Genomic DNA, 16737 nt, shown 5'->3' with positions numbered 1-16737 from the left:
TCAAACGGCAGGGACTGTCTCTATCTGTTGCCGACTTGTTCATTCCAAACGCTTAGTACAGTGCTCTGCACATAGTAAGTGCTCAATAAATACTATTGAATGAATGAATGAATGAATGAATAGTTTATGGGTAGGTTGAGACTGGGGGTCAAAACATAGGAGGGGTGTATCAAACACAGAAACACAGACACACTGTCTCTATCTCATTCTCTGTCTCTCTAAAAGCATGCTGTAATGACTCATTAAAGAATGTGGATTCATCTGGAAGTCCATGTTCCTTTAAGGTCAAGCTCTCTCCAGTAGGAGATCCACTCTGAAGCATATCCCCCACTTTTTCCCAGGCCCTGAAAAATATGGGACACCTAATTTCCACCACCCCACACATCCTCTCTGTCTCAGGATAAATGATACCGTACCTTGAAAAACGGCATAACCTTTGGGCCCCTTTTACCGTGTTGGAATAAGGAGCAGATTGCAAATGGAAAAGGGGCTGTCATCCAATTGGCTTCCCCACCTTTGCCTTGCTCAAAGTCAGATCCAATATCAAATGTTCAACTGGGAGAAATCCAGACTAAAAACTGGAAGGAAAGCCAGCACTCAAGGCTACATACTCCGCTTGTAAACCACTGTGACCAACTGCTTACCCTCAGTGAAAAACAAAATTTATGTATCTCTTCTCCCCAGTGAGGGAGGAAAAAAGCTCAATCCAAAAAGATACAAAGCCTATTGTGGTAGTTTATCACAATCTCAGTACTGTATGTTTAGTAGTTTCAGGGCTATAAATTGGATAAAGAAAAAAATTAAGCTACTAAATAATGAAATAAAATATCAGCATGACATTAATGGGAGTCAGGTGGCTGTAACTCTTCACTGTTTTACAGTTTTCTTCAAGCCTGCAAATGCAAAAATGAAAAAAAAAATCAGAGCTAAGGTAAGAAAAGTAAGAGTTGTTTCAGTGGGATGGCCACCAGGAAAGGTGAGAGAGTTCTCGGGGAGAGTAAGCTGAACCACATTGAATCCCCAGCACAAGTTAAAAGATTCTTAGAACAATAATAATTGAGATATTTGTTCAGCACTTACTATGTGCCAAAGACTAAAGTAAATCAGACCAGACACAGTCCCTGTGCCGCAGTCTAAGTAGGAGGGAGAATAGTTATTTAATCCCCATTTTACAGATGACAAAACTGAGGCACAGAAAAGGAAAGTGATTTGCCCAAGGTCACACAGCAGGCAAATGATGAAGGCAGGATTAGAACCCAGGTCTCCTGGCTTCCAGTCTTGTGCTCTTTCCATTAGATAATGCTGCTACTCGCTGAATTCTATTCACATCGTTGACATGGCGATAGCCATGGCTTCTTTTGTTCTGCTGAAGAAGACTCCTAAGGTCCTATTTTACGATCGCAGTGTCCAATTTTAAAAACCTAAATTTTGGAGAAGAGGTTGGAGTAGATAACAGCATCATGGAAGGAAAAAGGAGGCCCCATTAGAGTGGGTGTATTCTGAAAATGAATGAGGAAAGGCTGAGGAAAGAGCCCTGATGAAAGCAATTGCAATACTGAGGTTTAAACAAGAGTCTTCTGTCTTGGTTTGGAGCTGAAGAAAAGGGAGCATATTAGGATGGGGATTGAGAAGGGAATAAAGACAAGGTAAAAGACAAGCAGAGCAGCAGGTGAAGTGTAGGGGGATCCCAGGCCACATGGTGTGGTTCAAAAGGCTAAGGGAGGATCAAGAGATTAAATAACTACTGAAGATCAGGGGCACTGTGAGAAAGAGGTCCAGGACAAGTTAATTACCTTAAATATAGGAAATTTGGCACTTGGGATAGCTGGAGGAGAGAATGGGATCAGGAGTGCTGGTGCTAAATGTTGGAGAGATAATAGTTGAATAATGATGTAGTAGAACTCAAAGTTGTCTTAGATGCCAAAGTAACAGGATGCTTGCTTTTCTTCAAAAAAGAGTCCCTAAAATGGTGCATTCCAGGGTCCAAACCTGATGGTGGCAGGGTTAAGGCTGCCTTTTGTTTTCAAAGAAATCCCTTTTTTCTTGTCCTGTTTGCTGTTCTGCTGTTCAGTGTTGATGTTTATTGAGCCCCTACTGTGTTTTTCACTTAGCCCATTATCTGAGGGGCCTTAGCCTATTCTAGTGACTTCTCACAAGCAAAAAGATTTGGCCCATTTGGGAATAACACGGATGGAGAAAAGATACAAGATTAAGAGTCATAAAGCAGTGAGGGTCTGATCAGGACTGAAAGCCTGAGGGGAAAAATAGACCAGAAAGGGTTTATTTGACTATTTAACCCTTTAAAATCCTATATGTAATTATTACATTGAATAACAGGAAATGAGCAAACAGCTCAGAATGATCTCCGATTTATTTATTGCCACAAAATCATTTTGGAGTCAAAGAAAACTGTTTAGGATTATAAATTAAGCCCATGTCACTGAGGAGACCCAGCCCCGAAATTGTTGATGAGGGATGTTTTTTGTCCCCTAACAGTTGGCATACATCGGATATCTGATGCTCTTCAATTACATTGTGCTGGTGAAGATGGATCGTTGGCCTTCTGTCCAGGAATGGATAGTCATCTCCTACATTTTCACACTGGGAATAGAGAAGATGAGAGAGGTAACTCCCTTCTCAAGAGAGAATGTGACTGAAAAAAAAAGAGAAGGGGATTTTTAATTACATTTATGGTTATGTGGGGATGTGGAGGGAGGTTAAAGTTTAACAAATATCTACTTTTCCTGGTGCTGTCACTTGAATAATGGAATTTCTCCCAGGATGGCAGTTCTCCAACACTGATAAGCCCTGAGGGAGCTTCACATTCAGGCTTTTTTTATTTTTGTCTGCCAAGGTGTGCTGAGTGGTTGTTTGTTTGAGATTCTAACACTGTTCTCTTTCCCGGAATGCCCCTAAGGTTACTCATGGCTTTTTGGTTAGACACGAGGGCCTCAAATGAACCTGTTTTGCATCTTTACCCTTCATCTCACTTCCAATTGGCCCTTACATGTAGGGTGGCAATTCATCCCTCCCGTTTAATATTGGGCAATTAATGTTTTCAGCTGGCCTGACCTCCATCTGTACAGGTACAGAACTGGATGCATTAATGTCCATTTTTAAATTGTCAGTGCTAAGCCTCCCTCCACCATGGCTTCTGCTGCCAACTTTTGTGGCACCACCATGGCACAGAAGTTCCGACAGACCTGGAAGGGGAATGAAATGGCATTGGAGCAAGTGGAGGTGAAGGGATCCCCTGGAGAAAGACCCTGGGATCAGCCAAACTGAGACTTCGACATCCTTTTTTTAATGGTATTTGTTAAGCACTTACCATGTGCCACATACTGTACTAAGCACAGGGGTAGATACAAGCCAATCAGGTTGGACACAGTCCCTATCCCACATAGCCCTCATAATCTTAATCTCCATTTTACAGAAGGGGTAACTGAAGCACAGAGAAGTTAAGTGACCTGCTCAAGTTCACAAAGTAGACACGTGGCAGAGCCGGAATCGGAGCCCAGGTCCTTCCGACTCCCAGGCCCGTTCTTTATCCACTAGGCCATGCTGCTTCCTTCGCCAGAGAGTGCCTGTGAGATCATCATATTAAACTGCATGCCCAGGCTAACTCACATTATGTCACATTCCTGAGATACATCAATGGTGGCCCTATTAACACGTGACTAGCCACAAGTGCCCCAGTCCCAACCCAGTTTAGGGTGCAGGGTGATTATTTTTGCCCTCATTTTGTCCATTTCTCACCATAAACTTTGCTTTTCAAAATGACATTCAGGATCTCTTAGAAATAATCTGCCATAAAATACACTCATTGAAAAATTAGGAAGAAGTTGAAAAATCCTCTTCCACAATCGGTTTTTGTTTCTCTGCCCGGGCCCTGCTTGAAATGGATGTTGTAAACCTTAAAGGCCACAAGAGGGCTCTGAAGTCTCACTACCTGAGATTCCCCTCCCCAAAAACCAGTAAATTCGAAGAGGAAGAAAATCATAAAGGAACATAAAGGACCCTGTGCTTGAAAGGTTGTAATGAGATGGTGTTTGTCTAACTTACTATCAGAGACCTTCTTTGTTAGGTCTTCTCTGCCTTAGCGTCTACTGGGCTTTGCAAGAGCTACTAAGTCAGAGAGATGTTGGGGCCGTAAATGGGATAAAGGTTGTGAGAGCTTTGAGCTGTTCAGGAGGAACATTATTATAATAATAATGTTATACACGTCAAACATCCGCATCAAACAGAAACTCCATACCATCGACTTTAAAACACTCGATCAACTCACCCCCCCTACCTTACCTGCTTTCCTACTACAGTCCAGCCTGCACACTTGGCTCCTCTAACACTAACCTACTCACTTGTGTACCTCGATCTTGCCTCTCTGGCTGCAGACCCCTTGCCCACATCCTCCCTTTGACCTGGAACTACCTTCCCCTCCTCATTCAGCAGACCACCACTCTCCCGCATCTTCGAAGCCTTACTAAAATCACATCTCCTCTGAGGCTTTCCCTGACTAAACTCTCATTTGTCCTACTCCTTCTCCCTTCTGTTGTTGCCTATCAACTTGGATCTGTACCCTTTAAGCACTTGATATTTTCCCACCCTCAGCCCCACAGCACTTCCATACATATTCAAAATGTATTTATATTAATGTCCATCTTCCCTTCTACATTGTAAGCTCTTTGTGGGCAGGGAACATGTCTACCGACTCTTTTCATTCAGTCGTATTTATTGAGCGCTTACTGTGTGCGGAGCACTGTACTAAGCTCTTGGAAAGTACAATTCGACAACAGATAGAGACAATCCCTACCCAACAACGAGGTCCCATTTCACTTTCTCAAGTGCTTAGTACAGTGCTCTGCACACAGTAAGTGCTCAATAAATACCATTGATTGACAATAATTGAGTTATTTGTTAAGTTCTTACTCTGTGCCAAGCACTCTACCAAGCACTGGGGTAGTTACAAGATTAAGATCGGACATAGTCCCTGTCCCTCATAAGCGCTTAATACAGTGCCTTGCACACAGTAAGTGCTTAGTAAATACCATTGTTTGATTGATTGATGAGGCTCATAGCCTATAATTTGGATCATTATTATCATCTCTTAACTCAGAATGTGTTTCAGTCTCTTAGATTGTAAACTCCTTGAGGGCAGAAATCATGTGAGCATGGCTCAGTGGAAAGAGCCTGGGCTTGGGAATCAGAGGTCATGAGTTTGAATCCCGGCTCTGCCACTTGTCAGCTATGTGACTGTGGGCAAGTCACTTCACTTCTCTGGGCCTCAGTTACCTCATCTGTAAAATGGGGATTAAGACTGTGAGCCTCATGTGGGACAACCTGATTACCCAGTATCTACCCCAACGCTTAGAACAGTGCTCTGCACATAGTAAGCACTTAAATACCAACATTATTATTATTGTCTCCTTACACAATTGTATTTTCCAAAGTTCATAATACAGTACTCTCCACATAGTAGGTGCTCAATAAATGCCATTGATTGATTAGCCACGGAATTCCCCTAATAAACCCTGGCTTTTCAACTGAGGCTCTTGGAGTCTGGAAATCTCTCTCCCTAGTGGTCAGGATATGAAATTCATCTCTTGTTTCAGGAAACATGGGAATGTGTTCCTCTGAGTGTCTGTGTGTATTTAATAATGTTGGTATTTGTTAAGCGCTTACTATGTGCAGAGCACTGTTCTAAGCGCTGGGGTAGATACAGGATAATCAGGTTGTCCCACGTGGGGCTCACAGTCTTAATCCCCATTTTACAGATGAGGTAACTGAAGCACAGAGAAATTAAGTGACTTGCCCACAGTCACACAGCTGACAAGTGGCAGAGCCAGGATTCGAACCCATGACACCTGACTCCCAAGCCCGGGTCTTTCCATTGAGCCACGCTGCTATTTGTGTGTTTGTGTTTCTGTGTCCCATGCCGAGGCTGAGTTTAGCCATACCTTCCTCCTGTCTTTACTGATCTGTGGCTTTCTCTGATGACTTTTTTAAAGTATGTCCGTAGGACAGATGTATTGACGAGAAATTCTCTCTCTTTTCTCTCCCTACTTGAAGTCTTTGCCCTTCTTTACTTATTGCCTCTATGCCTTCACCTGCCTCTAATCAGTCAATCAATGGTATTTATTGAACACTTACTGTGTGCAGAGCACTGTACTAAGTGCTTGGGGAGCACCATATAATAGAGTTGGTAGAAACATACTAGTTAATAAGGCTTTTTCTAGCCACAGTTTTTGTATACAGAGTTTCCTACTCTATATCAAAACCTGCCATCCTTTGGAAATCAGTCAATCAATAGTTTTTGTTGAATGCTTACTATGTGCAGAACACTGTACTAAATGCTTGGGCAAGTATAATACAGTTGGCGGCAGTAGATGGTTAAGGAGGAAATCAAGCCATAAGTACCTTATCCAAGTGATCACAATCTCTTGTAGTTTTGTGTTGATTTCTTAGCTGCTCTAATGCCTTCAGCATCTTGTTAACCTAATTAATTTTGGGTGGAAAGCTTGTAGTCCTGTCCCATTTTGCATATGGGAAACTTGTTGCAGAAAAAAGGAAGTGCCTTGCCCATGGCTAACCTACAAACTGCCTCTTTAATTTTCATCCAGGGTCCAATCATCAATCACCTAGGTAACAGCAAGTCCATGGAAACTCCATCTATGATGCAGGATGAAGAATACCACTGTCACCTAGCAATTTCTAATGTCCTTTGAGGTCCTTTGGACAAAAGTTGCCCTGTATTTGTCAAAGGAGTATTGGCACAATCACTAACCTACTGTGAGAGAAAAGGGTGGGGGCTAAAATGCTAATCTCCAAAAAGAGAGATGTTCTTGAATCTGAGGCTCTCTCCTTCCTTTCGGAACCACCATTACTGAGAACTCTGAGAATTAAACCAAGCTGCTCTCTCTTTTTTACCTTAATCCTTAAATTGACTTGATAAACAGAAAATGAGAAAACAAATCCATTGGGAAATCCATCCCAGGGTGGAATTTAACCCCGTCAGCCGACACATGGAACACAGAAACACACACGCGCGCACACACATACACACATAGAAACATTCCTACGCAGCCTGGGGAAAATTTATGCCACATGCCACATGTTTAGAGGATGCAAAGGGGATAGGAGTTACTTCTTCAGAAAAGCACTCATCAATCAATCCATCAGTGGTATTTATTGAGCACTTGTGGCACTGCACTGTACTAAGCGCTTGGTAGAGTACAGTACAACACAGTTGGTAGTCATGTCCCCAGCCCCCAAGGAGCTTACAGTCTAGCAAGGGAGGCAGACGTTAAAATAAATTGCAGTTAGGGGGAGCATCAGACTATAAAAATAAATACATAAATACTGTGCAGACTACTGGGCACCACAGTGAGACAGTGACCACTGTCTGATTCAGAATGATAATATGGGGATGGAGTTTTTGGGAATCTAGGGCATTTTATTCTCTGAGTCCTTGACACTTAGCTCTACAAGGGAGACACTTCTCTGGGACAAGATCTTGTCACTTCTTTATTTTGCACTTCCCAAGCGCCTAGTAGAGAGAACTGCACCAAGTGGATGCTCAGTCAAAGCTACTACTAGCACTATTATTACTATTAAGGAGTGACGTTGTCATGGAGTGTCCTGCAATTGGATACTCTTTGGGAAAAACATGTTTATTATTCTGTTAAACTTTTCAGGAGAGTTCATAAATGAGAACTTCCTGTTGGAACATGTTTCCCTCCCTCTCCTCTTGTAATGTTCTTCTCAGTGGAGCCTCCAAGGGAAGATGTCATAAGTGGATTTTGAATTTTCAACTACTAACCAAAGATGTTTAAAATACCATATCAAACTGAATATAATATTTTTCACAACACAAAAATCAAAACTTACCAATAAATACATCTAGTCCCCAATCCCCCTTTTAGCCTCTTTTCCTTCCATTTTCGGCCATATCACTACAGTTTCTGCCACTCAAATATCTTGTTCCCTTAACTTCATTTCCTATTCTTTCTACAATTTTCCAAAAATTATTTAGCATAGGGGTGGTGAAGCTGGGACCACCACTACTGCGAAGACACGATATTTGGGTTCAGTCCAGGGGGAATGCAGGACAGCTGAATTTGAGAGGTACATTTTTTCCCAAATTTTTCCCACTTTCTGGCCTCTTTGTGGCCAGCTTTTCCAGAGTCCACCCTACTGGTGTCCTTGACCTCCATGGAGGGCCATGAGGTGAAACTGAAGGGTGGGCAGAGATCATGTCTACCAACTCTATTATATTGTACTCTCCCAAGTGCTTAGTACAATGTTCTGCACACAGTAAGTTCTCAATAATTATGATTGAGTGACTGAATGAAGTGGCACTTTCAGATTGAACCCATTCCTTTCTGGTTCCTCATCCTTTTCACACACGGCCACATTTGGTGTAGTAAACTTAGTAGGCAGTAAGAATTTTGGGAAGAGAAATCTCAGGAGTTCACAAAAGCTGCAGTTGAAGGTCTCTAGCACTATAATCAATTCCTCTGCGCAGATTTTTGGTCCTGAAGTCTTAGGATCAAGGCTTGCCTGTCATTCCAGTTGGGATATACCATCATCATTAGGACAGATAACATAGACATGGAATTTACCATCAGTAAGGTGTCTAGATTTGGATAATTGGGATGGAGAGTTTTCCAGTGTTCAAACCTTTGTCATCTACATGTGTGGCAGGAAGGAACAAAAATTAGTCAACTCAGAGACCAACGATTAGAATTTCCTATGTGTGTACACCTTAACAATGTTAAGCAAAATAGCCCATGATGAAGCATGCCTCCAGCCAGAAGCTGAAGTGGTATAACTTTAAAAGAATGGGGAACAAGTTAAAGGGCCATTTGGGACCCTTCTCATGGAGCTAGAAAGGTGGGAAGGCTTGTTGTGGGAGGGAACATGTCTACCAACCCATAATATATTGTACTCCCCCCGAGAGCTTAGTACAGACCTCTGCACGCAGTAAGCACTTTTAAATACCATTGATTAATGGATTGATTGATTGACTGATTGAAGAAATCAAACCAATCTTTCCTTCTCTTCCCTGTGATTTAGATTCTGATGTCAGAACCTGGAAAGCTGTTACAGAAGGTAAAGGTGTGGCTTCAGGAATATTGGAACGTCACAGACCTCATAGCCATCCTCCTGTTCTCCATTGGGATGATCCTTCGTCTACAAGACCAGCCATTCAGGAGTGACGGACGGGTCATATACTGTGTCAACATCATTTACTGGTATATCCGCTTGCTGGACATCTTCGGTGTGAACAAGTACTTGGGACCGTACGTCATGATGATTGGAAAAATGGTAGGAAAAGACTTCGGGTTTCCTGTTGGGGAATTTGGGGAGAGAAATGGTGGCAGGAAAAAGAGGAGAGGGACTTAGCTACTGTTTTCAAAATATATCTTAGGTCTGGTGATGGTTTTTCTGGCCTCCGTCTCCAGCTTAAGTGTAGCCATACGAACGGCCAACTTCCACAGGGTATCTACTCCTGAAAGTGTCTGCTCCTGAAACTCTTAATGAGTTCAGTTCTCCCCCACGTATCTAGGAGGAGGATAGGAATGTGCTTTCTTGGACATGGAAAAGAAAAAGTCTCCCACTGCAGTTGGGAATTCTCTGCAAGAATTCCAAGATGAGCTTGGATGTACCTCTTCATCAGTGTGGTGTGATAGGCACCCGCCGGGGAGGCAGAGTAGGACCTCACAAAGTGGCCAACTTTCCACTTAGCTGTGGCTGCCAGCCCTCCCCCTAGATATCCTCAATACATCCCCTTTTGGGCCAAATGGAGTTGCACAGAATTATTCCATTCATTCCTGAGTAGGGCTTTTCTTCCCTGGTTCCCTACCCCTCTTCCCAGGTTAAAAATCCAGAAGGACTCCAGTGAAATTCCTCCATAGCTCTCCATACTCATGGGAAGGCATGGGAAGGCACAAAGAGAGGGGATGAATTGGACATATAGCTTGCTTCCCTGGAAAGAGTAGTCCTATCTGCTATAACAGTAGTTGGGTTTGTCAAAAAAAAAAAAGCCTTCGTGTTATGGGAAAATGCATTATAGTACCCATTCATTTGATGGGAATTAGTGGATTAGAGGGTAAATGGTTCAAGGTTACCGTGGGGACTGACATTTTTTAATACAAATTCCTATATCATTGTTCTGTCCACCACTAGCAGAATGCTTTACACCCATGCCACCCATTGCTATTTTGCTGGATTAAATCACAAGCAACCTGCCTCCGTCATACTGGTGTTGCAATCTTTCTTAAGGATGAAATCTCATTGTAGAAGATAGGGTTTATAACCCTATTATGTATGAGAAAAAAGGCATGGAAAAATAGTACTGCAGGTGGGGAAAAAGTATAGGGTTACAGTGAGAGTGGCTTAATTATAACCTCGCTGTAATGAATGATAGAAAATGAACCCGTCCCTCTCCCACCTACCTTACTCAAGGCAATTTCACTGCTGCTTCTACCCCCACTGTTATGCAAGAACAGTTTTCCCCGGGATTCTCTGAGGCTACCACTGTACTGGTGGTTTCCTCTCCCTTGCATCCTTAGATTTCTCTGCTGCTGCTATCCACAAGCTGATTCTCCTCACCCATTCACCATTTTCTGAGTGGACTTTCCTTCCCCCAGGGGTAAGAAAACTGAGCTGCAGGCGACTCACACTGGCAAAGAGGAAAGTAAGAAAGAGAGAGAGAGAGAGAGTATAAACAGATCCAGTTATATACAAGAGAAATATTTGAGTAAGAAGTGACATTGGAACTAGAACTCACAACCACGAGGCTGCAGACAGCTTGTTGCCAGATTGAATTACAGGATTAGTATTTTTTAATGTAACACATATTTGTAATAATAAATATTTATCTGATCTTTATTACCTCCAACTACATTGAATATACAGTGTGCACTGAGGGTAGCGTAGAGACTGGGGTATTCTGGATAATTGCCATTTTCATATTTTTATGTTTATTCCATTACCTATAAATTAAGAGGACAAAATTAACAGAATGAAAAGTATTAAATATGGTTTTTAGCTAATTATATACTTTAGAGGAGAAAAGCTTTATGTACTGTAGTATCCATTTCACTGTAATCTTGAGCTGTCAGTAGAGGAGTATGCTATAGGGGTACTATTTGCATAAGAGATATTTGATTGGATTACAGATGTGCCTGGGCACCTCTATCTGATCTAAGTCTACCTAGTTGAAGCTACTAATAGAACCCTACCCCAGCACTTAGCACAGTGCTTGGCACATAGTAAATGCTTAATACATATGATAATTAAAAATCCAGACATTCCAGGAGACATCAGCCCCTCCAAAAATACATGAAAATTGTTTTATTTTTGTTTTTCTTTTTTCCAAAAGCAAAGGAGAGGTATTTGAAAGAGAACGTTGGGCTTATTTGGTAATTTTCATAGGGGACAGGTTACCAGAGGCCTCACCCCTGTTCAGTAACCAATTTTGGACTATAAATGAGTCTTTAACTTTTTTTAAAGTACTATTTGTTAAGCACTTACCTCTTGCCAGTAACTGTACTAAGCACTGGTGTATTTACAAGATGATCAGGTTGTACACAGTCCATATCCCCATTTTGCCAATGAGGTAACCAAGGCACAGAGAAGTTAAATGACTTACCCAAGGTCACACAGCAGACAGGTGGCAGAGCCATGATTAGAACCCAAGTCTTCCTGACTCCCAAACTCGTGTTCTATCCACTACCATACTTTTATTCTGTTCTTTCTGTTCATGCCAACACACTACATAACTACAAATCATCTTCCAGGTATATTTTACCACAGATTTTTAGATTTTGATCAGGATTTCAGGCCCCATAGAACTAGTACTAAGCGAATTCAAATGAATCAGTAGGAAATTCCAAATTGTATTCAGTCAAGTCTTCTCAAGGAGTTACTATTGGAATGAGAAAGAACTCTTCTACATGAAACTAAAAAGACCAATTAAACAAAAAAACACTGCTAACTGGGTTGGCACTGCCAATAGGTATTTGTTAAAGTAACTGAGAGAAATAGCACACCAGATCAGTTTGATTGTTTAAAATCCACCTCTTCTATTTTCAGAATGATATAATTATCTGCTTTTCTCTTCTGAATGGAAAGAAATGGCACTCTCGCATTCCTAGGAAACAGAGCAGTAAGAACTGTGTGACAAGCATTCACTGCATTGCCTAAGTTCTTACCTCTTCCATGAGTCAGTCAAAAATCAACAGGGAAAATAAATTATAATATGTTACATATTTAGATTTGGAGCTTATCATTCCTGAAGTAATGACTTTTCTGTTCCCACATCCCACTTTCTCAACCTGGGTCCAGCAGTGATATATGTGTGGAAACTGAGACTCCATCTAGATGTGTTGAGACAGGTGGTTGAGAAAGATGTTTCCTTATCTAATTAGATCTTGGGTGAAGATCCCACCAGCCAGATCCCACAGCCAGCCTGCACCGAGAAAAGGCCAGCCATTCATTTGAGCTAGTTTTTCATTTACTGGCAAAATTGAACTGAACAAAAAAGCCTTTCCTTTCCATGTTACACATATCTTCACCCTCCTTTTCATCAATTTAAATCAATATCAAATGGAGGAGCCAATTAGTGCCTTAACGAATCAAGTTTTGGAAAGAATATCTTGCTGAGAAACTGACAAAGGTTTCTTTTTGGCCATTTTTACTGATAAAAAAACAAACCTTGCTATTTAATCATGATGAAAGTAACTATTCACAAATACTCATTGGGTCTGTTGAGAGCTGGGACACTTTATTTTCTCCCTCATCCTTCTCCCCTGTCTCTGTGGAGGAAATGGGGGTGGAACCCAGCAAACGATTAAGAAAGTGTTTGCTTTCTCTTCCCTCAAGCTGAGCCTCTGGCAGCTTCCTCCCTGCCCCTCACCCTCCTCACCACCACCACCCCGACTCCTACAAATAAGAAAAATAGAGTGTAGAATGTCAGTTAAAGGAGTGGGAGCCGGAGGAATGAGAAAAAGTGTAAAGAAAGGTGCAAGGTTTCCTGGGGGTCCTAACTGGATCATAGGTCCAGTTAATCAATAGTATTGATTGAGCAACAGCTGTGTGCAGAACACTGGACAAAGCAGTTTCCCCAGAACTCCTCCTGTTCATACTTGCATCCTGGGCCTTCCCCAAGGAATTGCTCCACAGCAACCTTGGGCCTGGATGCTATGAGTCAAGAGAAGGCCTGCAATGAGAAAGGCATATGTGCCAAGCAATAGGTCATGACGTAGGACTCACTCTATTTTGCTGCTCCATTATCTGTGGAAAAAAACCAAGTGTTTAACTCAATAAAGGTGGGGGCAACACACTGAACTAGTAGGAAAGCCCATACCAAAAGAAACAAATCAAGGGTTCATAGATAAATAAAAAAGAGAAAGTTCTACGTTTCACCAGTAGGTTTCAGTAGACTTGCTGGGGTCGGGGTGGGAGAGTAGGTGGCTAGGTAAGGTATCATTGACCAAGACTTCCCCGATGAGGTGTCTTTTGAAATGTGTTTTGGATGGAGAAGCAAGATGGCTTAGTGCATGGGAAAAAGTGTGTGGTTCTAGAGATGTGCTTATCATAGGACAAGTCAGGGAAATAAAAGTGGGAAAAGAAGAGGTATGCTTGAGTGAAAAAATGGACAGCATTAGTGTTGAGAAAAGGCAAGGGAATTTGATGAACGCTGTCATTTTTCACTTCTCCAAAGTTTTAAGGGAATTGAACAACCACACCATATTTAGGAACTTTTCAAATGAATTCTCAGCCTTGTCTGAACATCTGGAATTTCACAAGCTCTTTTTGCTATCCTGGTGTAACATATTTACATTAGATCCCTACATTGAGTCCATTTTGTAGCTGAAGGAGGTGGGTCACCAGGGCCAAGAGTGTTAGTTTTAGCCAAACCACAGCACTGGGCAGCAGTAGACTTTGCTCCTTCCCCACCCATAATATTGTGGAATGGGAGGAGGAAGGTTTTATTTACCCCCAAGCATTTCTCAGATTTATAATTGTCAGACAGGGGATGGGCTTGTTTCCCTATTTTTGGAGCCACTGCCCCCTTCTCCTGTCCCTAGGGCTGGCCGAGGTTCACAGAAAGGTTTGTTTCCCCGCTCCGTTCCTGGGATTTCCCCCAGACCCAGAACCAGTTAGTTGTAGATCTACAATGAGCCTTCATGAGTTCTTGGATTCTAGTCCCCCACTCAGCCATCTAGGGACTGCTCCTGTTCATACTGCTGACTGGCCAGATGAAAAGAAGTGAAAAATGAAATGTTTTTCTTCTCTCTGTTGAGTGGTGGGTTTGGGGCTCGATTGTTGTTTTTTGTTTTTTCCTTAAGCTTTGAATCAAGGAATAAAATTTAAATTTTGAATTATAAATTCCATCCAGATTTAGTTCTAAAGTCTAAGGCAGCTCTTATATAAACATGTCCATCCATCCAAATCTCTCTTTTCAGTGCCCAGAAACTTGTCAAGAGCATTCATCTGTATCACACAGTTTCATTTGCAACCATCTTATTCACAGAACTCCCATTTCATCAAGGATATTTTTATTTCTATAGTCAGTTATTAATCCTGCTATTTCACCCTGATGGTTTTGTGATATTTTCCATTATATCCTTGTTCTTCCTCGTGCTTCCAGTAGTTGTGAATACTTTTTGCCTCCTGTTAGATTTAACTCCTTGAGAAGCAGGGGATTTGTGTTTTGTTATACTCTTGCAAATGCTTAGTACAGTGTTTCATGCACAGAAGGCACTCAGTATGTGGCTGATTCACCTTCAGAGTGGCCCCTAACGCTCTTATTTTTTCTCTTTTTTTTTTGTCCTACTCTTCACTCCTTCCAGATGATAGACATGATGTATTTTGTCATCATCATGTTGGTGGTGCTGATGAGCTTCGGGGTTGCCAGACAAGCGATTCTCTTTCCCAACGAGGAGCCCTCATGGAAGCTGGCAAAGAACATCTTTTACATGCCTTACTGGATGATCTATGGGGAAGTGTTTGCAGACCAGATAGACCGTAAGCAAGTTTATGATTCTCATACACCACAGTCAGGTATTTAACTTTTGTCAGGTGATGTTTTTTTTTGAGATCATATGTTTGTTCTCAATAAATGGCTCAAGATAGAGGACTGATTCAGAGGTAGGATACTTGGAGGGGAAAAAATGGGACAGAAGGTGCACAGATAGCGTTAGCATGACCCAAAAATCTGCCATCCCACCTGTACAAGGTCATCAAACACAATCCAATTAATGATTTCCTCTCAGGTTAATGTGTTCAATTCAAATGGTATCTTCTGAATGATTTAGGCAAAAATCCAAAACACCAAAATTTGTCATTTCCAAGCAATCCATCATTTTAAAAAATCTAAATCCTTTGAGGGTGAAAAAGGTTCTTAAGATTATGTGTCGAGTGCACTGACATATCTGGACCATTGCTCTCCCCTCCTTTTTCCTTCATGGGTTTGATTTCAAAACAAATATTTGTCACCCAATTTGGTCATAAGTATACAGGGTGGGGGAAATTCACTGTGTTTTCTTTGCTCTGAAACTTCTCCTCCACCAGCAGTCTCCCATTATCTTAAATCATGTGCTATTGCAACTCATTGGAGCCTGCAAAGTCAGAATATTCATTTGGCTGGTAAGGGTGGGGGAAAAGCCTAAGGTTAGCAATGTATCTGTTGGCTAGAAAGATCATCTAGTTGCTGAAATGATGCCAAGTGAGGACAGAAGCTAGAAGGACCCATGCAGATCCCAGTTTAATGCAAGCTGACTCTCAGAAGGTGTAGCCCCTCTTCAGTGTGGCTTAGAAATGCAAGAAATCCAGAATCTTTTTGCTACAGTACTTGGTTTTGACTTGGAAGAAATACAGAGGCCCAGCAGGCATGGAGAATCCCTTGGGAGGAGAGCAAACTCCTGCGGCATCTGGAATGAAGCCCTGTTCAGCACAGAGGAGTTTAATTCCCATAGTGAAACTTTCCAATTTTCCCTGGGGAGTTTAGTCCCAGAAGGAGCACCTTTTCTACTTGATTGAGTTTACACTGTGGTTAATGATATGCCGATCAATTGGATTAAGGTTAAAAAAAACCCCGAAATTGTGATTTACTAAGAGCAAAAGTTAAAAATAGTCAGTGACCTATTACTTTGAGGGCCCAGCTGAGGCAAGTGAAGGCCAAGTATAAAGGGAGCAGTGGATTTTTGCCTCCCCCACTCCTACCCTAACCATTCCCCTGCCACCTACCCACCCACCTGAGAACTGGGGATCTCAGCCTATATTTGGCTCCTACTTCCTCTTTAAGGCCTTCCCTTTCCATACCCCTTTTCCCTGTATTTGGAAAATCCTATCCCTCTAGGAATGAGTTACCTGCAGTTAGAGAAGCTTTTTAGACCATCTACTGGGAGCAGAGGTTCATTTCATGGAGCTTGCCCATCTAGAAGGATTTAACTCAGCCCTTTCCATAGCTTCTTTTTACACCAGACAGAGGATTGTCCACCTACATCCTTCACAAAGACCCCCATGCCCTTTGCCCACTTTGAACTGGATGGTGACCATCCAAGAGAACAAGGAAAAGTCCTTTTAGAATCATCCATTGCTTTTGAGAAAAACATCTCATTTCTCCATGACAATGCCTTTCTACTTTGCTCCATTTCTTTTCTCTCTGGGGTTGTTTTCCTTCCCACAAACTATCTTGGGCCCATGGGTATTCTAACGATCTATCCATCG

At 42.0% G+C, this 16737-nt stretch overlaps 1 protein-coding gene across 1 annotated transcript in view; it reads left to right on the top strand.

The window, feature by feature from the left end:
- The window catches only part of TRPM3 (transient receptor potential cation channel subfamily M member 3), a 213209-nt gene that overhangs the window by 152772 nt on the left and 43700 nt on the right, over positions 1 to 16737 (top strand). Inside the window, exons 18-20 of the mRNA XM_039910775.1 lie at positions 2497 to 2625; positions 9073 to 9324; positions 14859 to 15033. Coding sequence (XP_039766709.1) covers positions 2497 to 2625; positions 9073 to 9324; positions 14859 to 15033 — 556 coding nt within the window. The remainder of the gene's footprint in view (positions 1 to 2496; positions 2626 to 9072; positions 9325 to 14858; positions 15034 to 16737) is intronic.

The sequence above is a fragment of the Ornithorhynchus anatinus genome, chromosome X5, assembly GCF_004115215.2.
Source record: "Ornithorhynchus anatinus isolate Pmale09 chromosome X5, mOrnAna1.pri.v4, whole genome shotgun sequence".
Classification (NCBI taxonomy): domain Eukaryota; kingdom Metazoa; phylum Chordata; class Mammalia; order Monotremata; family Ornithorhynchidae; genus Ornithorhynchus; species Ornithorhynchus anatinus.
The sequence above is the reverse complement of the archived record's forward strand: the minus strand, read 5'-3'. Positions and strand labels throughout refer to the sequence as shown.